Source organism: Lagenorhynchus albirostris, chromosome 5, assembly GCF_949774975.1.
Source record: "Lagenorhynchus albirostris chromosome 5, mLagAlb1.1, whole genome shotgun sequence".
NCBI lineage: Eukaryota > Metazoa > Chordata > Mammalia > Artiodactyla > Delphinidae > Lagenorhynchus > Lagenorhynchus albirostris.
In genome coordinates this window covers 89,843,547-89,868,850 of record NC_083099.1, presented here as the reverse complement: position 1 = coordinate 89,868,850, position 25,304 = coordinate 89,843,547, and the positions used below count along the sequence as shown (strand labels likewise).

Genomic DNA, 25,304 nt, shown 5'->3' with positions numbered 1-25,304 from the left:
ATCAAACTGTTAGAACCCTGCGCCACAGCAGATGAGGTGATCTTGGAGATTATACGACAATATAGCTGAAATAATCAGCAGTGGTCAGATTCAATATAAATCTGAAAAGTAATCAATACTCTTATCATTTCACTTGAAATTGCACAACTGTTGGTACAAGAGCCAGAGTGACATGTGCCTGAAACTTGGAAGAGAGGGAAATGAAACGCCCTAATATGAAAAAAAATCCTTTCCAAAGGCAGACTGACAGACATTAACAATACCCAAAAGTAAGAACGTGCTGACCGGAATAGAGATGTTCTCCATATAATGTGAAAAAAACACACTCAGAAGAGCACAGGGAGGCACAGGATGAGGGTGCTGGGCCAGTGCCCTTTTAATGTTACAGTTGCAATTGGTAACATCAACCCTGTCATCCCATGCAGGGAGATGGACACAGTGGGCTGTCTTAGCTGGAAGCCCTTTAAGTATTCAGGCACATAGCTCACCAGCACCATCAGACTGTAACTGGCCAACCCATGCAGACTGGTATAAAGGGAAAGAATACACGATGAAAGTCAGAATGTAACTTCCAAGTGGACTGAGGCTGGATTTATATTTTAAATGACTAAACTGCCGTTATGATATAATATGACAGTCTTGGAAGTTTGGATAATGTGAAGTCATTCCTGTGAGACGGACTTTGTTTCTGGAGCTGAACATATATTTTGGAGCCTATTACATCTGAAAATAAGATCTGGGCTGCAGTAGATTCACCAAAATAATAAAAAGCACCTAATTGCAGCAGGTGGTGGGTAGCCAATTGCTCTTCCTTAAGTGATAACCTCTTGCAGCCCTGCATACCCTCCTTCGTTAAATTTGACAGGTGCAGGGTCAGAATTAAAGCACACGCACACACACATACACAACACAAGCACCACAGTTAGACGATAACTGGGGAGGAGCCCAGGGGTTAAGAACAATCTTTTTTTAATTTCTGAGTTTAAGAAGTCCAGGCAGACAAGCATTCAGAAGCAATTATTTCCTACTTGAACTGCTGCAACCGCAGCCAAACAGAAAAATTAATGGGCATTACTGGATAATGTACTTATCCAGTATTTATCCAAATTAATCAGATACCATGAATTTGAAAACAGACCTCCTGTCAGGATCATAGGACACAAATAAATCACACCACACACATTCACACAAGTAACATAAGAACCTGAGAAATATGACATAAAAAGACAGCAAAAAATTTAGTATAAATGTCATACCTAATTTGTGAAAAAGCACTTGCTAAAAGCTGCATGCAAAGCTTAGGGAGGTGACAAAGCAATGGCTACATGAAAAACACACGAAGACTTTGAAGATTCTGCAAAGCAGGTCGTGACTAGTAATATTCACAGGTACAGTTATATCACATTTGGCTTCAAAGAGGTAAAGAGGTTGAGTTATTGACAACACCAGTTGTAGTCTTCTGGCCTCTGATTAAAGTTTGACCCTTTTCCTTTTGGAAACATGTTGGTGCTCACTTTCTTCACATCCTGGATTTAACTGTCAATAAATTCTCATTCACAAATCACTCCTAGAGCTTTTCAACATCCCTTCAGATACCTTCTTAAACCAATTATAATGATGGATGAAATGATATGATGGTTGGGAGTAATGAGGGTGGCAAGGGAGGGGGAGGATACAGATGAAACAAGACCAGCCATGAGTTGATAATTGTTGGCGCTGGGAAATGGGCACATTCGGGTTGACTGTGCTATGTCTGAAATGTTCCATAATGAAAACTTTAAAAAATAAAACCTCCATTACTGTTATATCATGTGCCTTGTGACAATATTGTTTTGCTGAAGAGCACATAAATTAGGCTAAAGTCAGAAGACATTATGCTCCTCATTGGCTCATTTATAATTGAAACTTAATCCACAATCCTAAATAGCATTTTGAGGTAATTTACCTTAAGACATGTATAATGACACAGACCTTTTTCTGAATACTCTCACTTATATTATTATGTCAGAAAATAACAACAATCATGGCAACTATAGTTATTCTTATTTCAATTGAAATTTAGTTATAAGCTTCTTGGCAACTGAGGTATAAAGAGAAATACAGTGAGTAATAAAATTCATATTCCGATAAAAGAAAATATGAAATTGATTTTTTCCTGATATTAAATTTAAACATTCAAATGAACCTTTTTATTATAACACAAAGGGCTCTCTATAACATAATGGACAGTGTCTTTAACATGGCTTCACAGATGAAGTGTTGCTCATATTCCTTGAGTCGATTCTTCCTATACGCTAAGGGCTTTTACACTTGGTTCAGTGAGGGAAGGCAACTCTGCTGGGGTCTAGGGTACAGTAGTCCAGATATGTAGGTCTTTGAAATTGACTACCAAGTTAGAATCAGGGATACACAATCTACAGAAGTAAATGGAAAGTATGTCCATATTTCTTGAAAAGACTTCTCTTACCAGGACTTATGGCAGTGGCCTAATTTAAGTCAGATTACAATTATACTTTCTGGTGAGAATCCACACTGTGAATTACAGAAAGGTTCAGAGGCTTTGGATTTGGGCATACAGGTTTTGAGATGAACTTTCAGTTTTATATATACACACGCATACACATTAACATAATATTAAAGCTTTCTCACCCTGATAACTAAAATGAAAAGCATTATGAACTAGTGGTCAGGAGGTATAAGTCCCAGTTGTATTTTTACTAGTTTCTGTAGCTTTAGGCAAGCAACAAACTTTCTGAGTCTTGTTTCTTCACCTAAAAACTAGGTTATTCAATTAAACGTTTCAGTTACTTGAGGCACTAATGTGAAATGCTTCTTGGATTCCTCTCATCTTTATGGATGTGAATAAATTTCAAGGCGTCATTTAGTCAGTAAAGTTTATCTCACCTGGATTATATCCAAATTGCTGTTGCTGGTTTCAACTTCAATCAGAGCCTTACATTCCTGCACAGGGTTTTGTCTCTGCTTCCTCTTCATTTCCCAGGAAGAGGCCTATAGCAAGGTATTAACAAAAAATATACAAGGATTAGTAGCAATCAGTGGTACACATTAAACCACCTTCACTCTTTCCTTCTTCAGCCTCTAGTAACTGCTGACTTCTGTAGGATAAACAGAGGAAACTCATTTTTTGATCTTTGCCTTCAAGAAGTATGACTTAGATATTCACATGTGAAGGCTAAATAATAGAAAACAACAACGACATAATATTATAATGCAAGTTAAGTATGAAATGTGTGGTGTAGATTATAGTGCTCAATGGTGAATCAAAGGGCTTGTAGTATTTTGCAAAGAATCTGCATGAATTACTGTCTATATACTGAATATATAATGTCTCATATGGATATATACGTTGTTCTTAAAATTTATGCCGATGTCGCTGGGGGAAATAAGATACATATTCATTTCAAAATATCTATGATGGCTTTCTTTCATTATTTTTTAAATAAATTTATTTATTTTATTTATTTATTTTTGACCGCGTTGTGTCTTCATTGCTGTGAGCAGGCTTTCTCTAGTTGCAGTGAGCAGGGGCTACTCTTCATTGCAGTGTGCAGGCTTCTCATTGCAGTGGCTTCTCTTGTTGCAGAGCACAGGCTCTAGGCGCATGGGCTTCAGTAGTTGTGGCACACAGGCTCAGTAGTTGTGGCTTGCAGGCTCTAGAGCGCAGGCTCAGTGGTTGTGGTGCATGGGCTTAGTTGCTCCACAGCATGTGGGATCTTCCTGGACCAGGGCTTGAACCCGTGTCCCCTGCATTGGCAGGCAGATTCTTAACCACTGTGCCACCAGGGAAGTCCTTATTATATTGTTCTTAATCAGTAGATACTGAATATGCCTAGTATCATGTGAGATGTCTGCTGTCATTTAAAAAAATTTTTTTTGACAGTTTCAACATACACTTTATAAAATATTGCCTATATTCCCAGTATTGTATAATATATCCTTGTAGTTTATTTTATACATTAGTGGTTTGTATCTCTTAATTCCCTACACCTATATTGCCCCCCTTTCCCTTTCCCCACTGATAACCACTAGCTTGTTCTCTATATCTGTGAGTCTGCTTCTTTTTTGTTATACTCACTAGTTTGTTGTATTGTTTGATTCCACATATAAGTGATATCATACAGTATTTGTCTTTCTCTGTCTGCCTTATTTCTCATAGCATAATGCCCTCAAAGTCCATTCATGTTGCTGCAAATGGCAACATTTCATTCTTTTTTATGGTGGAGTAGTATTCCATTGTATATATATGAACCACCTCCTCTTTAGCCATTCATCTGTTGATGGACACTTAGGTTGCTTCCATATCTTGGCAATTGTCAATAATGCTGCTATGAACATTGGGGTGGCTTGTATCTTTTCAAAGTAGTGTTTTGGTTTTTTCAAATATATATCCAGGAGTGGAACTGCTGGGTCATGGGGTAATTCTATTTTTAGTTTTTTGAGAAACCTCCATACTGTTTTCCACAGTGAATGCACCAATTTACATTCCCACCAACAGTGTACAAGCATTCCCTTTTCTCACCAATATTTGTTATTTGTGGGTTTTTTGATGACAGCCATTCTGACAGGTGTAAGGTGATATCTCATTATGGTTTTGATTTGCATTTCCCTAATGTTTAGTGATATTGAGCATCTTTTCATGTACCTGTTGGCTTTCTGTATGTCTACTGTGGAGAAATGTATACAATAGTTAGATCTTATGCCATTTTTTGACCGGGTTGTTTGTTTTTTTTTGATATTGAGCTGTATAAGCTACTTTTATATTTTGGAGATTAATCCCTTGTTGGCTGAATCATTTGCAAATATTTTCTCCCATTCTGTAGGCTGTCCCTTCATTTTGTTTACTGTTTCCTTTGCTGTGCAAAAGCTATTAAGTTTAATTAGGTTCCATTTATTTATTTTTGCTTTTGTTTCCATTACTATAGGGGGCAGATCAAAAAAAATATTGCTGTGATTTATGTCAAAGAGTGTTCTGCCTATGTTTTCCTCTAGGATTTTTATAGTATCCGGTCTTACATTTAGGTCTTTAATCATTTTGAGTTTATTTTATTATCAATTACAAGGAAAAAACTGCAAAAAACAGAAACACGTGGAGGCTAAACAATATGCTACTAAACGGCTAGTGGATCACTGGAGAAATCAAAGAGGAAATCAAAAAATACCTAGAGATAAATGAAAACAAAAACACAATGATCCAAAACCTATGGGACACAGAAAAAGCAGCTCTAGGAGGGAAGTTTATAGCAATACAAGCTTACCTCAGGAAAGGTAAATCTCAAATAACCTGACTTTCCACCTAAGGGAACTAGAGAAAGAAGAACAAACCAACCCAAGTTTAATAGAAGAAAAGAAATCATAAAGATCAGAGCAGAAATAAATGAAATAGAGACTAAAAGAAAAAAAATAGAAAAGATAAATGAAACTAAAAGCTGGTTCTTTGAAAAGATAAACAAAATTGATAAACCTTTAGCCAGACTCATCAAGAAAAAAAGGGAGAGGGCCCAAATCAAAAAAATCTGAAATGAAAAAGGAGAAATTAAATGGACACCACAGAAATACAAAGGATTATGAGACTACTATGAACAACTATATACCATTAAAATGAACAACCTAGAAAAAATGGACAAATTCTTAGAAAGGTACAATCTCCCAAGACTGAACCAGGAAGAAATAGAAAATATGAACAGACCAATTACCAGTACTGAAATTGAATCAGTAATTTAAAAAACTCCCAGCAAACAAAAGTCCAGGAACAGATGGCTTCACAGGTGAATTCTATCGAACATTTAAAGAAGAGTTAACACCTATCTTTAGAAACTATTACAAAAAATTACAGAGGAAGGAACACTTCCAAACTCATTCTATGAGGTCAGCATCACTCTGACACCAAAACCAAAGATCTCACAAAACAAAATTACAGTTCCATATCGCTGAGGAACATAGATGCAAAAATCCTCAACAAAATACTAGCAAACTGAATCCAACAATAAATTAAAGGGATCATACACCATGATCAACTGGGATTTATCCCAGAGATGCAAGAATTTTCAATATCTGCAAATCAATCAATGTGATACACCCCACATTAACAAATTGAAAACTAAAAACCATATGATCATCTCAATAGATGCAGGAAAAGCTTTGGATAAAATTCAACATCCATTTATGATAAAAACTCTCCAGAAAGTGGACATAGAGGGAACATACGTCAACATAATAAAGGCCAAATATGACAGACCCACAGGTAACATCCTACTCAATGGTGAAAACCTGAAAGCATTTCCTCTTAGACAAGGGTGCCCACTCTCACCATTTTTATTCAACATAGTTTTGGAAGTCCTAGCCACAGTAATCAGAGAAGAAAAAGAAATAAAAGGAATCCAAATTGGAAAGGAAGAAGTAAAACTCACTGTTTGCAGATGGCATGATACTATATAGAGAAAATCCTAAAGACACCACCAGAAAATGACTAGAGCTCATCAATGAATTTGGTAAAGTTGCAGGATACAAAATTAATATACAGTAATCTGCTGCATTTCTATATACTAACAATGAAATATCAAAAAGAGAAATTAAGGAAACAATCCAACTTACTGTCACATCAAAAAGAATAAAATACCTAGGAATAAACATACCTAAGCAGGCAAAAGGTCTGTACTCTGCAAACTATTAGACACTGATGAAAGAAACTGAAGATGACACAAACAAATGGAAAGATATATCGTGTTCTTGGATTGGAAGAATCAATACTGTTAAAATGACCATACTACCCAAGGCAATCTACAGATTCAGTGCAATCCCTATCAAATTACCAATGGCATCTTCACAGAATTGGAACAAAAAATGTTTTAATTTGTATGGAAACAAAAAAGACCCCAAATAGCCAAAACAATCTTGAGAAAGAACAAAGAGGCTAGAGGAATCATGCTCCCTGACTCCAGACTGTACTACAAAGCTACAGTAATCAAAACAGTATGGTACTGGCACAAGAACAGACACATAGATCAATGCAACAGGATAGAAAGCCCAGAAATAAACCCATGCATTTATGGTCAATTACCGACAAAGAAGGCAAGCATATACAATAGAGAAAAGACAGTCTCTTCAATGAGTGGTGCTGGGAAAACTGGACAGGAATGAAATTAGCACGTTCTCTAACAACATATACAAAGATAAACTCAAATGGATTAAAGACCTAAATGCAGTCACTTTTTGATATTGAAAAGTGTTTCTTCATACTTGAAAAGGTGAGAAACCACTGGAATGAAAAACTTATGATACAGGGAAAGGTCTCCTTTGATTGGAATGGCTAGAGGTAGACTCAACTTCTTGAGGGCAAAACCTGTCTTATTTATCTCTGAGTCCACAGCACCCAGCCCAGAGTAAATGCTTAATAAACGTTTGTTGAGTGAAATGAATTAATCAAGGAAACTAAGGGAAAATTCAAAGGAATTAAAAGTTGCAGATGTAGGAAACAAATACATTATTTTTATTGGGAGCCCCATCTTCAGGAAATGGTGGGGGGGATTAGTATAAAAAAAGTGGAATCTTCTGAGAAATTCAAGTATGTGATAAAACAATTCTCTAGGAAGAACAATTAATTAATTACCTGTATTAAGAGAGCTGAATTGTGGTATATATAAGATAAAACACTGGCTAATTCCAGAGCCATTTTTATCAAGCTTTTGGAACACATAATAAGATTTAGTTGGAGTGTTTAGCCTGTCTTCCTAATTCCATCTACTTAGGCTAATATCAAAATTAATCACACTTCCTGTACTTCCTCTGTATGGAAGTGGTAATGTCTATTGTTGTGTTAACTGGATAGGAGATTAGAATGTACTGCAAATAATCCTCAAGTAATCAAAAGCCTTTTGAATTGCAGTTTAAACCTGACTAAATTCATTTTTCAAGTTCTTATCAAAAATTTCACAGTCTTCTGATCTATCCACTTCACTTCCAGATTTTCTTAGTATAGACTATCTTCTGAGGTAAACTTATCTTCCCAAGAGTTGACGTACAACATGTCTTCATTTCTTTACCTTCCACTTGCTAATCAATCCATTCTAATCTGGTTTCTATTCTCTCTAGTCCAACAACAATAAAATTCTTCCTGTGATCATCCCTATTACCACTAAGTCATTAAGTCAATGGACTTTTTAGGCCTTTGCCTGGTTGAGTTAGCCTCTCAACAGAATTCAGTTTCTCTGACCATCTACACCCAATATCTCAACAAACAGGTCAGTGCTCCCTCCTCAAGGCAAACACACAAGGAACAAAGTATCCACTCCTCTTCACTCCACAGGATCACCCTCACCCACACCGTTATTTCCCCACAGGGCCATTGCAATAGCCTTTTAACTGCTCTGCCCACATTCACTCTGCTCTCTACTAAACCATCTTTCATACTCAACCAAAGCAATCTTTTCTAAAGGAAGATAAGATCACACCACTTCCCTGCTTAAAACCCTTCAGCAGTTTCCCATTGCTTTCAGGATAAATACAAAACCACTTATCAAAGCCTATAGGCCTGCATGGTTCTGATCACACCACAGCCCCCTTTTCCCTCTCTGCCCCACCATAGCTTAGATGTCTTCTTAAGTTACTTTGTATTACATGTTCCCTCATTAGCAAATGATGTTGCATTGATTGGAAATGCTCTTCCTCCCCTCTTACCCACTTAGCTGGAATTCTATCCTAAAAGTTATATGTCATTGCTTTTTCAGGGAAGACTTCTCTGTCCTCCCAGAGTCAAATCTCCTATTACAAGGACTCATGCTACTATTTCATAAAAATTACCACAGTAGCAGTTCACATTTGTCTGTATAATCATTGGACTGTCTGTCTCCATCACTAGACTATAAGTTCAGTGGGGGCTTGGGACCATATGTGATTTTGCTCATAGTTGAATCCCCTGTAGCTGGCTGGCATACTGAATGGCACATAATAGATGATTTTATATATATATATATACATATATATATATATATTCACATATACCTATGTGAATCTCCATATTCAAAGTCTAAAATGTGTTATTCTAACACCTGGGCTCACTTCAACTTTGCGATCACTTGTACGTTGTTTTTGGAGCATGCAATCCACCCACAAAATAGGCCTACAAATCCCAAATCTTGAAATTCCACAGCTAATGAATGGAAATCAGGGGTTAAAGGAGATATAACTATAAAGTAATAGCAACTACTTTTTATACTATAAGCATGAAGTTTTTTAGACATAGCAGAAGTTGAGTATCTGCTGAACAGATGAATTTTCACATTCAAATATGATACATAATTTGAAGTAAAATTCTGAAGATTGTAGACAGATTCAGCTTAGCTTCTTCTATAGTCTCAAGAAAAGACTTAGGGCCAAAGTTTCAAAATTATAGGGAACTGGATTTCAAATATTTTAAGAGAATGAGCTACCCAAAAATGAAGTGAGAAAGGCTGCCTTAGGAGGTAATGCCATCACTGAAGATTTTCAAGAATTCATACCATTTTCCAAAGATATTACAAAGATACCTCACAAATGTGTGAGATATTTCTGTAACATAACTATTATTCAGAATAATTCCTTCTGAAAGAACCATGCCTGAAATCTTGTCTCCCACCATGCTTAACACAGTATCTTACACAGGGCTCAGTGGATATTTGCTAATCAAATTAGTTTCTTGCTTTCAGAACCTATGGTAACTCATCTGAATATTTTCCATGTGCCCCATATTCACCCTTTAAGGGTGAATTTAATTTTTGGAAACAGTAAAAAGACATTAGAAGTCAAATTTGATTAAGAAGGCAGATAAACTAGGCAATAAATTTTGGCTTATAAAAGATTTTTTAAAAGGTAGTGAGATAATATCTGTAGTCATTTAACACTGAATCTGGCACAGGGTAAATGCCCACTCAGTTGTAAGTGTTGTTACTGTTATATACTGAATCTGAGGGCAGATTCTCAAAGAGGAATTAAATAAGTGTAACCTTGTAAGAATAAAAGTGTAATGATTCCTTTTAAAAGAAACAAACTCACTTAGATACGTGGAAATTCTAGGGTGGTACATTCATTAAAATCAAGCTCAGCACTTAGTTCTATTATCAACATCACATCTCATTTTTCCAGAACTTTGACTACAGGGATAACTACTTATGTAAAATTTGGCTAAGCATTTTTGCTATAAAGCATTGAATGCAAAATCCTCAAGATTACAGGTTTATCCTATACAAATATTTCTCTCTTAAATACAGATTAAAATCTTTATCCCACAGAGGTGCTCTTTAGGAGCACTTCGGTGCTGATATTAGCAACCTGACTTTTGCTTCAAAAGAGAGAATATAGAAAAAAAAAAGAAATTGGGACCTTGTCCAGGAAACTCAGATTACAATGTGTATGCTATAATTAGAGTGCTTTAAAAATGTGAAAATGAAGCAAAACCCTTACAGAATGCTATTCCTGGAAAAGTGAATTACTATACATTTTGTGAATAAGAGAAGAAAAAAAAAACACCTGGGGTCTCTCAGCTAGTTTGACATTTTCCAGCAGGGCGGCTGGATGTCTCCACTGTTGAGGTTTCACTTTCTTCTGCATAGGCTTCTTCGTAATTTTAGTCTCTGAAACATACTCTACACCGGAATCCACCTCTCCTGTGTTACTTTTCCAGTCTCTATGGTTGACCGAAAGCTCAAAGGATGAAAGAGACTCATGCATCAAGTCATCACCGGAAGGCCTGATTCTCTGAATTTTCGTATTTCCCTTAAATAACAAAGAACATGCTTTTAATTTTTGGCAGCTGGCTTATTTATAATTAATTACCATTTCCCTTATAATCTTATGACATTAGATGATATTTATTTCTAATAAAAATTTTAAAAATCAGAAGCTTAGAATTTTGGCAAATGTATGTTGCAAATACGTTGGCAAATGTATATAGCTGTAATGGCTCATTCAGAATTTGATTTAGCAGAGCTCAGCTGAGTCAAGAAACTTTCTGATTTTGAGGATGCAAATTGAGAATACACTGTGCTTCCTGACTTCCTCCCCAACAAAGACTTTCTTGCTTTTGGATCCCTGGTGCATATAGGTCACTAATCTATTCATCTGAAGTTTGGTTGGGGTTTATCAACCCCACCATTTGCCTGTTAAGAAATGTGAAGAAACAAAATTATAAAGAGTTTTCCATAATTTTTTGTGTGTGATTGGTATAACTCTAAAGGTTTGAAAAATTTTAAATTTTAGATAATAACAGACATTTGAGGAATATATGACATTTAGCAGAAACAAGAAACAATGTAGAAATTACATACACAACATATTTCTAGGCAAATATATGTCCAAGGACAAACACACACTCTCTCTGATTTTAAATGTGTAATTTTATATAATACACAAATATATATTTTTCTATGAAATATATCTTGAAATATATTGGAAAGGATATACTGAAAAGATACAATTATAAATACATTAAAATATTTAAAATGGTCAATGTCTCCAGGCAGTAAAACAATGGGTGATTTAAATTTCTTATTTATATTTTATTTTCTGAGTTTTTCCTAATAAACATGTATTACTCTAATAAGAAAAAAATGATGACAGTGAAAAAATATGTAACAGTGCTTCACTTTCTGAACCTATTAAACCATGATGACATTTAGCCCTTGATAAGTCTTATCCTTCATATGGGAAATGTTACAAATGGCTCAATCCCACTTTAATTACTCACCTTAGGTGCTGAAGTTTGGCAGGTGGTAGTGAACGCAGGGATCCTAATTGTTGGTATAAACTGAGGCTATTATGGAAAAAAATCATTAGACAAATGTAAGTAAAAATAACTTTCAACTGACATATTAAAATAATTCAATATTCTTCATTTCTTAAAGAAGCACCAAGATCACATACTCTCACCAATCATTACTAAGGAGTCCCTTTCAGTTTAGACACAGAGCAATGATGTCTGACTGGTAGCGACTGGACAGTACAAGACAATCCAATGAAGTATTATAGATCAAATGTCTTAAAAGCAATACAAGGGGCCACTGTATTAAACACTGTCTCCACAGCCCTCATCTCCCCTCTCTGGAGACCCTTTGTCTCCACTTGTAGGTCCCAGCATCTGGAATAAATCTTGACCTTCAGCAACAGCTCTGTGTAGTTCAGAGCTCTGGGCCTGAGCTTCAAGGGACTTTTGAGGATAGACTGGCCTTAACTGTGTCCCTAATAACTGAGATGCTGCCTTACCCTCAGCAACCAACTCCTGCCTTGTACTCAGAGGCATAAGTAGAGAGAGAAAGCATTTGTTTTTCCTGAAAAAGAAGCACCTTCTAAGCTAATATTTTGATGTGATAATTGTTACACTAAAATGATGAGATGTTAATGAAATATTCAAAGAGAACATAAAGAGTAATGTGGGCCTGCATCCCAGACCCAGGGTCACTCCCCTTGGAATGAGACCCCGGTTAGGGGATCTGCTTGCACCTCCTTTTTGGTGCACCCACTTTCTTTCGCTGTGCCACAGATGCCATCGTGGTACCTAGCACAGTGTCCACGCTCTCTAGGACAGAAAATTTACCTTGCTCTTATTAATACCCTAACATCCAAACTGGAGTCCTGACTCCAGTTTGGGTTGGATGTTAAGGGTTGGAGCTGCTGAAAATTTTTCCAGTGTGAATGGCCTGCATAGATGTTGAAATAGGGCCTTTTCCTCTGTCCTGAGATCCAAATGGCCCTTGGTGGCATCTTACAAGTTGTAGGTACCTTTAAGACAACCCTTCCAAACCTGAATTATTTCACCTGTGTACCTGTACCCACACCCCCCCCAATCTGTACTTCCTCGTGCAGTCCCTCTTTTGACTTGTAACATCACCAAACACCCAGACATTCAAGCTAGGCTGTCCTGGGCTAATAATCACTCTCAGTCCACAGGTTTGCACTAGCCTCAAGTCACCTCCCTGTTTAAATGACTTTATCGTCTTTTGCTTGAACTATTTTCTATAACCTCCTCATTTTCTTGCTTCCAGTTCAGAGACTTCTCTAGACCTGTGCCACAACCCCTTTCTACACAATATTATTCACTTCATTAAAATAAGGAAGACAAGAGAGAAGAAGAGGGGGAAAGAGAAGGGGAGGCGGAATTCTCAAACTTGGATGCATTTGCTTAGAATCACCTGGTAAGACTTAAAAAAACACTATTGATGCCAAGTCCTTACACCCTGACATTCTAATTCAATTATGTGGGGATGGGGCCTGGCATCGGTAGTTATTAAAGCTCTCTGAGTGATTCTCATACGCAGTCAGGACTGAGACCACTAGCTTAGAAGACAGAGTCTCATTTCGGTAGCACCTGCCACATGGTGTGGCACACAGACCACATTCAATTCAAGTTTATTAAATAAAGCCAAACAGCACCTAGCATGACATACAAGCAGCTTTCAAACGGTTGCAACTAACTTTCTAAATTCTTCTTCTGAACCTCTTTCCCTCCATCTGACACCCCTTGTTGCCCTCATACACTAAATGCTCAGTCACATTTACTATTCCTCAGGTTCACTTTCATGTCCCTGTGCCCTTGTATCACCCATTTCCTTTGCCTGGAATGACCTTTCTGATATTCTCCAGTTGTGGAATTTGACTCATCCTTCAAGTCTCAGTTCAAGTATTACCCACTCCAAATTCCTGCTCCTATTCCCCAAAGGAAAATTAATTGCCTTAACTTCTATACTCCCCTGATATTTTTCTGGATGTTTATATAGATATCTCTCACTATACATACAGATTCACATGGAAAAACATATATTTTTAAAAGTGTATTTTAAGTCTCCTTATTACTCCATTCTCTATTTGTCCAGTTCATATTTCACTAACAAGTAACCACTGCTACTTATTTCTTGTTTATTTTTCCAGAGATTTGCTTATACGTCATCTATAATACAAGGATATATACATAAGGTTTCCCTGCTTTTCTGAGGTGGGGAAAAATGGTAGTATATTATATACACAGTCTGCATCTTTCTTTTTTACTTAAGGATATATCCTACGGCTCTTTCTCTATTAGTACTTAAAAAGCTTCTTCATTCCCTTTTTACAGCTGCATTGTATTCCTTCCCCACCTCCAGTTAGTTTTGAGATATAATTGTCATACATCATTAAGTTTAAGGTAATGGCTTGGCTTACATATATTGTGAAATGATTACCACAATAAGTTTAGTTATCATCCATCATCTCATATAGATATAATAAAAAAAGAAAAAAGTTTTTCCTTGTAATGAGAACTCCTAGGATCTACTCTCTTAATAACTTTCATATATATCATACAGTGTTTGCTATAGTTAACTATGCCCAAAGGTTTCCTTGAGCTCTGACCCCTCCCTACACCTCTTCCTACCCCCATCCCATCCGTGGGCAACCACTGATCTGCATTCTCTCAGCATAGATCACCTGCATTTTCTAGAATTTTATCTTAAGTGGAATCATAAATCTTTTTCATCTGGTTTCTTTCACTAGGAAGAATTATTTTGAAATTAATCCATATTGCTTTGTGGATCAATAGTTCATTCCTTTTTATTGCTGAGTTGTATTCCACTGAACGGACATACCACAATTTGTCCTTTCACCTATTGATAGTCACTTGGGTGACTTCCAGTGTTTGGCTATTACAAACAAAACTACTATGAATCAAGACAGTATGGTACTGGCACAAAAACACAAATATAGATCAATGGAACAGGATAGAAAGCCCAGAGATGAACCCACGCACCTATGGTCACCTTATCTTTGGTAAAGGCAAGAATATACAGTGGAGAAAAGACAGCCTCTTCAATAAGTGGCACTGGGAAAACTGGACAGCTACATGTAAAAGAATGAAATTAGAACACTCCCTAACACCATACACAAAAATAAACTCAAAATGGATTAAAGACCTAAATGTAAGGCCAGACACCATCAAACTCTTAGAGGAAAACATAGGCTGTACACTCTATGACATAAATCACAGCAAGACCCTTTTTGACCCACCTCCTCGAGAAATGGAAATAAAAACAAAAATAAACAAATGGGACCTAATGAAACTTCAAAGCTTTTGCACAGCAAAGGAAACCATAAACGAGACCAAAAGACAACCCTCAGAATGGGAGAAAATATTTGCAAATGAAGCAACTGACAAAGGATTAATCTCTAAAATTTACAAGCAACTCATGCAGCTCAACATCAAAAAAACAAACAGCCCAATCCAAAACTGGGCAGAAGACCTAAATAGACATTTCTCCAAAGAAGATATACAGACTGCCAACAAACACATGAAAGAATGCTCAACATCATTAATCATTAGAGAAATGCAAATCAAAACTACAATGAGGTATCACCTCACACCGGTCAGAATGGCCATCATCAAAAAATCTAGAAACAATAAATGCTGGAGAGGGTGTGGAGAAAAGGGAACCCTCTTGCACTGTTGGTGGGAATGTAAATTGATACAGCCACTATAGAGAACAGTATGGAAGTTCCTTAAAAACTACAAATAGAACTACCATACGACGCAGCAATCCCACTACTGGGCATATACCCTGAGAAAACCATAATTCAAAAAGAGTCATGTACCAAAATGTTCATTGCAGCTCTATTTACAATAGCCAGGACATGGAAGCAACCTAAATGTCCATTGACAGATGAATGGATAAAGTAGATGTGGCACATATATACAATGGAATATTACTCAGCCATAAAAAGAAATGAAACTGAGTTATTTGTAGTGAGGTGGATGGACCTAGAGTCTGTCATACAGAGTGAAGTAAGTCAGAAAGAGAGAAGCAAATACCATATGCTAACACATATATATATATGGAATCTAAAAAAATTAAAAATGGTTCTGATGAACCTAGGGGCAGGACAGGAATAAAGATGCAGACATAGAGAATGGACTTGAGGACACAGGGAGGGGGAAGTGTAAGCTGGGAACAAAGTGAGAGAGTAGCATTGACATATATACATTGCCAAATGTCAAATAGATAGCTGGTGGGAAGCAGCCACATAGCATAGGATGATCAGCTCGGTGCTTTGTGACCACCTAGAGGGGTGGGATAGGGAGGGTGGGAGGGAGACGCAAGATGGAGGGGATATGGGGACATATGTATAACTGATTCACTTTGTTATAAAGCAGAAACTGACACACCATTGTAAAGCAATTATACTCTAATAAGATGTTAAAAAATTTTTTAAAAATTAAAAAAACTACTATGAGCATACAAGTATAAGTTTTTGTGTAGATGTATGCTTACATTCATGTGTTTATTTGCTGTCTGTATATCTCCCTTAGTGAAATGTCTGTTCAAATGTTCTTCCCACTCTTTTAGAACAGAAGGAATTTACTACAGTGATTGGTAACAGAAGAGATGGAAGAGGCTAAGAAGACTACCAGCAGATGGAAGGTACCCTAGATGTTAGCAAAAGCAGGAAGCTCTTAGAGCCCTCAGGTTGGAGGGACAATAGGAAGAACTGATAGTACCAGTTCTATAGGGCAGAAGCCCAAGTACAGTGTGGCTCAGCTGAGTCCTCTGTTTAGAGTCTCAAAACTGCCTATTTTTTAAATGTGTTGTGTGTCTTACTATTGAGTTTTTAAAGTTCTTTATACATTCTAGATATCAGTCCAGATCAGATAGAGTTTTGTAAATGTTTTCTCCCAGTCTGTGGCTTGATTTTTTGATTTCTTGTGTCCTTTGAAGAGCAAAGTTTTTAAATTTTGATGGAGTCAAATTTGTTAAATTTTCTTTTATAGCTCATGCTTTTGGTATCATATTTAAGAAATCTTTGCCAAACCCTAGGCCACTAAAATTTTTTCCCACGCATTCTCCTAGAAGGTTTATAGTTTTAGGTTTTACATTTGGCCTATGCTGCATTTCCCATAATTTTTATTTGGTTTGAGGTAAGAGTCAAGGTTCATTATTTTGAGGTATATATGACTATCCAAGTGTTTTGGTATCATTTGTTGAAAAGATTATTTCTTTCTCCCAATGAAATGTATTGGTCCCGTTGTTGAAAAACAATTGACCACAAATGTATGAGTCTATTTCTGTACTCTTTATTATGTCCCATGGCTCTATTTGTCTCTTTTAACACCAATACCAAATTGTCTTGATTACCATAGGTTTATAATGCCTTGAAATTTAATGGTGTCAACCCCACCAACTTTGTTCTTTTTCAAAGTTATTTTAAATCCTCTGCACTCCATATGAATTTTATACATTTTACAATTTCTACAAAAAAAAAAACCCACAAACAACTAGCTTGGATTTTGATTAACATTGGGTTAAATCTATAGACCTACTAGAGAGAATTGACATCTTAACAATATTGAGTCTTCAAACTCATGAACATAGGTTACCTCTCTATTTATTTGCTTTATTTAATTTTTTCATCAGTGTTTTGTAGTTTTCAGTGCAGGTCTTACTCATCTTTTGTCAAATTTTTCCTGAAGTGTTTCATGTATTTTAATGCTATTGGAAATGGTATTATATTTTAAAATTTCAATTACAATTGTCTGATGCTAGTAAGTCAAAATAGTTGATTTTTATATACTGATTTTGAACGCTGCAACTTTGCTAAGCTCATTTTACCAATTCCAGTAACTTTTTAAACAGATTCCATTCAATTTCCTACATAGACTATCACATCTGAAAAGAACCAGTTTTACCTCTTCCTTTGCAGTCAGAATGGCTTTTCTTTTCTGTCTTTCTTGTACTTCTAGAACCTCCTGTAAATGCTGAATTGGAGTGATGACAGCAAACCTGCTTGTCTAATTCCTGATCTTAGGGGAGAGATTTTAGTCTTTCACTAGTAAGTACAATTTTTGCTGTAAGGTTTTTGTAGATGTCCTTTATCACACTGAGGGCGTTTTCTTCTGTTCCTGATTTGCTAAGAGTTTTTTTTTTTATCAGCAACGGATGTAGTTGCTCCTTTTTTGTCATTTATATCTTACTGGATTTTGTTTCCTTTTTGTTTATGATATTTATATGTTATATATTTATATGGTGCCATATTCATATTTTACTGGATTTTTTTCTTTTTTTGGTAGATATTTAGCTATGCTACTAGTTTGCTTCTTAAATACATCATTATAAGAGTTAGGTTTTCCAGGACTAGCTCTTTCCCAGAATTTTCTATAGGAAGGGTAGGTAGAGGATAAGAGTTTAGGCAAGTTTTTTTTTCCACAAGCAAAACCTCTTTTCTTCTAATCTTTTATCCAAAAAACACTGCTTCTGCAAATATGGCTCTTTGGAGTACTTTCATGTGCATTCCACATCTTCTACTTCTGTGAACCAAAGCAGGTCCAGTAAGGTTCCTGTTGCCTCCCAGCTATTGTAGATAAAGGCTATAGCTGTTCCATCTCCAGATGAACCCTTCTTCACTAAGTGTATTTGTGTTAATTCTTTAGAGGTGCTATTGCTGGGCTCGTCTTTCCATTCCTCTTCCTTTCCTCCTGTGGAGCTCCTGCATTATCTTGACTGCTTTTGGCAGCACTGCAGTATTTTGGTATATGTTTCCTAGCTTGACTGAAATTGGAGTTGCATTTTTGTTTTCTGTTTTCCTGTTGCTCTTAGAAGACTCCCAGGAAAAAACAGGAAGATGCTACATCTATATAGCCATATTTATAGCAGAAGCCTCCTATATCTCTTTCTACCTATATTTATCATGGTATGTATCACACTGTCTTATAGTTATGGTAATACGGGTACCTCTCTCAACAGACTGTAAACTCTCAAAGTCATTTTTTATCTGTAGTACCTATCACAATGTTTAGCACTTTATAGGTACTCAATAAAATGTTGGTGATTAACAGATGCTCCCAGGGCCTACTGCTCATCTCTTCCACTGTTGAAACACTGCCACAAGTCTATTCTGCACTCATAATGTGACTAAACTTCTCCACTACCTGTCAGATGTTATCACATCTTTGAGATGCTTTATATATATATATTTATATATATATGTGTGTGTGTATATATATATATATATATATATATTTTTTTTTTTTTTTTTTTGCGGTACGCGGGCCTCTCACTGCTGTGGCCTCTCCCGTTGCGGAGCACAGGCTCCGGACGTGCAGGATCAGCGGCCATGGCTCACGGACCTAGCCGCTCCGCGGCATGTGGGATCTTCCAGGACCCGGGCACGAACCCACGTCCCCTGCATCGGCAGGCGGACTCCCAACCACTGCGCCACCAGGGAAGCCCGAGATGCTTTATATTAAATGTCAGTGTCTTAATTAAATGTCAGTGTTCCTAATATAGCAAAATGGATTGAGCCTAGCCTAGTTACAATGTATGATACACTTAAATCATTTGGGTTTGTATAATTTTGGTGCTAGCTTAAAGATAATTACTTTTGGCTATAAAATTTTACTGTAATGAGTTTTGACCTGAACTACTAATCTCATCACTTGAGTTGTGAGTAATAAAAAAAAAATTTTTAATTCCATTAGTTTTCCTCTTTTTATATTCATTTCAGAGTTGTGTTTCTACAAAAGAACTTCAGACATCATAGAAAAACACAGCAAAAATGTCTCAACTAGGGACTTCCCTGGTGGTCCAGTGGCTAAGACTCCACACTCCCAATGCAGGGGGCCCAGGTTCATTCCCTGGTCAGGGAACTAGATTCCACATGCCGCAACTAAGACCTGGTGTAGCCAAATAAATAAATAAATACAATATTCAAAAAGAAAATGTCTCAACTACATTTTGAATAGAAAAATATCCATAATGTTGGCACAGCTTTGTATTTCTTTGCAAAACAGAAATCCATGTAACATAGCTAATCCATTTCAAATTCTGTCTCAGTTACTTAATGAGTAGTTGTTTACTAGTGGTATCATCTTTATCATCACCATCACCTTTTCAGATTTCAAAGAATCATCATCACCCTAGAAACCTTTCTAATATCAGTATTTATTTTTATATGACACTCATAAACTCTCCCGGCAAGACTGTTACATTTCTTTACATGTTTGGAAAGTCCTGAAAATCACAGATTCAATAGCAAAAGCTGCATAATATGAAGTATCTCTGGCAGCAGAAAAACTGAAGGATCCTTAACTCAGGAATAAAGAAGAGAAAGTCTGCGGTGCATAAGAATCGTGTGGGGAGCTGTGCAGAAATGCAGATTCTAAGGCTTCTGTCTCAGATTCTTGTTCAGTCAGTCTGCTGTAGATCTCAGGAATCTGCATTTTTACAAACATGTGACATACTTACACAGATGGCCCAATCGTCATAGACTCACAGCCCTGGAAGGCAGGAGATTCTCCCTTTAAATTTTATATCCATGCTTTGTGGGACTGTAGAGAAAATATTTTTATGTTTCTGCACCGTGAAGGCTTTCTGATCAAATTTTACCAGAACTTGAGACGTAGCCTAGAGGAACAAATCTTGGAATTTAATTTATGACTAATTATTAGTGAGAGAGCATCTGAAGAAATTTACCTCCCTGGAGGTATGTGTTTACATTTTAAGGAAGGAATGAGATCTGGGGCCATGGAGACATAGCCGAAGAAGCTAGTCTTATCTTGCCCCCAAGAGATTTATTTATATTCCAAAGGGTAAGAGTAAGAACCCAGAATCCTTCTCAAAGAGCAAAGAAGTGTGCTTGTCTGTCAGGGGGTAGTGTAGGGTTAGGGAGATGGCTGTCCCTCTCCTATATAAATATCCAGATTCATTTCTTTCAGAGTTCCATGCTAGTGGTACAAACTCCAGTATATGTAGGATAACATACGATCTGCCTCATCTCATCCATTGCCCCAGGGGTACAAATTAGGGCAAAAGGGAATCAGCACGATTATTTGCTATAATTAAATAATGATCTGCTCTGCTCCAGAAACCTCATGTTTGCATTCAGAATAAAATTAATATATATAGATATTTTAAACTTAGCCTGTAAATGAAGATGGGCAACTAATAGGCATAGGCTCTAAAATTGGATGTGCCTTCATAAATATCTAGTCTAATCCCCTTTTACTGAGCTGGAGGGGGAGGGGTATACTAGGATCAAGGACTAGTGACATCAGACAGACCTGAGGTCACTCAGCTTATAAACAGCAGAGCCAGGACCTGAAGTTAAGTATCCTGACAGCAGGCCTGTGTACTGTCCGCCATATTCTGCTTCCACAGCCTCCTTCTTCAAGGAGCCCCTAAGCATCCCTCCCTCTGCACAGCTTTCCAAAATGATCACTGCCCTCCAACTCTGCCTTATATAGTCAGAGCGCCTCAAAAAATAAAAAAATCTGATTACCAGTAGTTATTAATTACCCAATTTCTCCCACACTGAAGAGCTATCAATCCAAACTGAAAGCAGGAGAGCAGAGTAGTTCAAACAGCTTTGAACTAAGAATTAATCTCATTTTTTATTTATTTTTTTGGCCATGCTGTGTGGCATATGGGATCTTAGTTCTCCGACCAGGAATCGAACCTGTGCCCCATGCCGTGGAAGCACGGAGTCTCAACCACTGGACCTCCAGGGAAGGCCTTTAATCTCATAGTTTTGATCTAGCTCTGTTCCTACCTTGTTTCTGTGACCTCAGCCAGAGAGGCAACATAGTCTAGTAATAGAATGAGGGGTCTGGAGCTTGACTGTGTCAGTTGAAATCACAGTTCTGCAGATTCCTAACCCCACACTTGGCAAGTTACTTCTCTGTGCCTCGGTTTCCTCGTGGATAAAACAGGACTCATAACAATCACAGGATGGTCATAAGGATTAAATGAGTCAGTATATTTAAAGCAGGTCATACTTCCCTGATGACGCAGTGGTTGAGAATCCACGTGGCAATGCAGGGAACACGGGTTCGAGTCCTGGTCCGGGAAGATCCCACATGCCGCGGAGCAACTAAGCCCATGCACCACAACTACTGAGCCTGTGCTCTAGGGCCTGTGAGCCACAGCTACTGAGCTCGTGTGCCACAACTACTGAAGCCCGCACACCTAGAGCCCATGCTCCACAACAAGAGAAGCCACCCCAATGAGAAGCCCGCGCACCGCAATGAAGAGTAGCCCCTGCTCGCTGCAACCAGAGAAAGCCCGCGTGCAGCAACAAAGACCCAACACAGCCAAAAATAAATAAATAACTTTAAACAAATAAATAAAGCACCTCTAAGGGTGGCACATTGTAAGTGCTCTTATCATTTAATCCTTCCATTCACCCTTCTCATTTAAGTTTCCATATGTATGTAATATGTACAGTTAGAGTAATCATTCAGGGTAGTTTTAGAATTCACCAAAATATACATAATTATGGAAATCTTAGGGAAGAAACTGGAGAGAAGGGAATTGGACATACAAAAACTATGCAATTATCTTTTACTACAAAAACCCTGTGGTGATCAAATGGTATAGTATATGCAGAACCACGTGGCAGATAAATCATGAAGCAAATGAAGTGTCAGCTTCAGGACCCCTCCCTTACACAGGGCCCTGTGTCTCACTTCGTGTTTATAATTTTGCGCCTTCTTTTTAGAAGGGGATCCCCCAAAACGTATAAACCTCAGACTCCAAAAAACTAGATCTGCCCTTGTTCAGAAGTATTTTAAATAATACTTAGTTATTTTCAAATGCCAGGTATTACTACTAGTGGTCTTGGCTAGAAGACCTTCTTGAGGATTCTCAGAGTAGAGGAAGGATGATTCTAGACCACTGCAAAGCAAAAGTCATGGACAAACATCAGTTATTTCTCTTGGATTGGATTAGAACCCCCCAGTGTGTCAAGAGACCCCATGCCCTTTGCTAGAAGGCTGGGCCCAGCCAAGCAAGACTGACTGGAGGAGTGGGAGGTTAAAGCATATACTGGTAAAGGACAAGGTGGAAAATGTAACTCAAGTGAGATTAAGTTTAAATTCTGCTTAAGCCTACAGGAGTTAGGACAGAAGAAGGATACAGATTCAGATCAAGAATATGATCAGGAAAAAAAAAATATGATCAGGAGACAAAGACTTAACAAGGTTAAATTGAGGGGCACAAGCTATGGGGTTTGAGTTCAAAATCAGAAAAATCATGAGGTACATTTCCTTAAACTGAATTCAAAATGTAAAGCTGGGTCCTGAGTAAGAAGTGAGATTAGGTCTAACAGATGAGAAACAGTATTCAAGCTCAGAGGTACAGGCTCAGATACACAGGGTTCCTTCAGAGGGAACCAGAGAGTAGCCTGCTCTGGAAGGAAGCCAAATACCTGAACCTCACTCTGAGAAGAGTCAGGAAACAGGTCCTGAGGTGCATCTGGGATACGAGGCAGCCTCTGACTGTTCCTGATCAGTACGTGCACTCATCAAAAACTGGTTGTGGATAGAGTTCAGGTGCTTATGGGCACTGATCAAATAGGTCTATTTGCAGTGAAACCCACATTAGTATTCGCTGCAGTGAAAATCATTCAGGCAACACACCTAAACCTCTCCTTCTCTCTGCGTCTCTGCAGATGTGACTAAGAATGGCTGATTGACATGCAGAGAGGGACGTAATGCGGCAAGACTGCCAGCCACTGTCAAAGCTACTTCTGTCCTTCTCAGAGGAAGGATGAGCTCCCTCTGGAGTTCCTACTGTCCCTCAGCAACAACGTTTGGTTACTTATGTGAAACCCAGGAGCAGACAACAATGGATGGCATTCCTTGGTGCCAACCTCCAGGACAAAACAGGGTGACTTATGAAGCCAGGAGCTGGGACTGTCATAGACTCCCCACACCACACTGTTCCCTGAAGCCAGGCTATTCTGATGCTCCTATCACAGGTATTATCCTGGTCTGTTTAGTAAACTACAGTGCTGTTCTGTCAGGTAGTGTGACATCAGCTCCTCAAGAAACGATGAATAAGAAAATAATTTGACGGACCATTTTCTCATACCATATACAAAAATAAACTCAAAATGGGTTAAAGACTCAAATGTAAGACCTGAGACCATAAAACTCCTAGAAGGGGCTTCCCTGGTGGCACAGTGGTTGAGAGTCCGCCTGCCGATGCAGGGGACACGGGTTTGTGCCCCGGTCCGGGAAGATCCCACATGCTGCGGAGCGGCTAGACCCATGAGCCATGGCTACTGAGCCTGCGCATCCGGAGCCTGTGCTCCGCAACGGGAGAGGCCACAACAGTGGGAGGCCCGTATACCGCGAAAAAAAAAACTCCTAGAAGAAAACATATGCAGTAAACTTTTTGACATCAGGCTTAGCAATATTTTTTTGGATCTGTCTCCTCAGACAGGGCAACAAAAGGAAAAATAAACAACTGGGACTATATCAAACTAAAAAGCTTTTGCACAGCACAGGAAACCATCAACAAAAGGAAAGGCAACCTACTGAATGGGAGAAGATATTTGCAAATCTGACAAGGGGTTGATATCCAAAATATATAAAGAACTTACATAACCTCAGTATCAAAGAAACCCCAAACAACCCAATTAAAAATGGGCAGGGAACCTAAACAGACATTTTCCCAAAGAAGACATAGAGATGGCTGATCAACACATGAAAAGATGCTCAACATCACTAATCATCAGGGAAATGCAAACCAAAACCACAATGAGATTAGATGACACCTCACACCTGTCAGAATGGCTATCATCAAAAAGACAAAAAATAACAAGTGTTGGTGAGGATGTGGAGAAAAGGGAACCGCTGTGCACCACTGGCAGAAATGTCTTGGTGCAGTCACTATGGAAAACAGTATGGATGTTCCCCAGAAAACTAAAAACAGAACTATCATACGATCCAGCAATTCCATTTCTAGATATTTATCCGAAGAAAACAAAAACACTAATTCAAAAAGTATATGTATCCCTATGTTCACTGCAGCACTATTTACAATAGCCAAGACATGGAAACAACTTAAACGCCCGTGGACAGATGAATGGATAAAGAAGATGTAGCATATATATATATATATATATATATATATATATATACAATGGACTACTAGTCCACCATAAAAATAGAATGAACTCTTGCCATCTGTGACAACACAGCTATATCTAGAGGGTATTATGCTAAGTGAAATAAGTCAGACAGAGAAAGACAAATACCACATGATCTCACTTATATGTGGAGCATAAAAAAAAAAAGTGGACAAAGCAAAACAGAAACAGATTCATAGACACAAACTGGTGGCTGCCAGAGGGGAAGGGGATGAGGAAATGGGCAAAACAGGTGAAACTGATTAAGAGATACAAAATTCCAGTTATAAAATAAATAAGTCAAGAGGATGTAGCGTACAGCATAAGGGATACAGTCAATAATATTGTAATAACCCTTTGTGGTAGCAGATGGTAGCTAAACATTGTGG

At 37.7% G+C, this 25,304-nt stretch overlaps 1 protein-coding gene across 1 annotated transcript in view; it reads right to left on the bottom strand.

The window, feature by feature from the left end:
• MORC1 (MORC family CW-type zinc finger 1) overlaps window positions 1-25,304 on the bottom strand; it is a 290,081-nt gene that overhangs the window by 43,362 nt on the left and 221,415 nt on the right. Inside the window, exons 22-24 of the mRNA XM_060149355.1 lie at window positions 11,738-11,803; window positions 10,522-10,767; window positions 2,905-3,009 (exon numbers count right to left, since the gene is read on the bottom strand). Of these exons, the coding sequence (XP_060005338.1) occupies window positions 2,905-3,009; window positions 10,522-10,767; window positions 11,738-11,803 (417 nt within the window). The remainder of the gene's footprint in view (window positions 1-2,904; window positions 3,010-10,521; window positions 10,768-11,737; window positions 11,804-25,304) is intronic.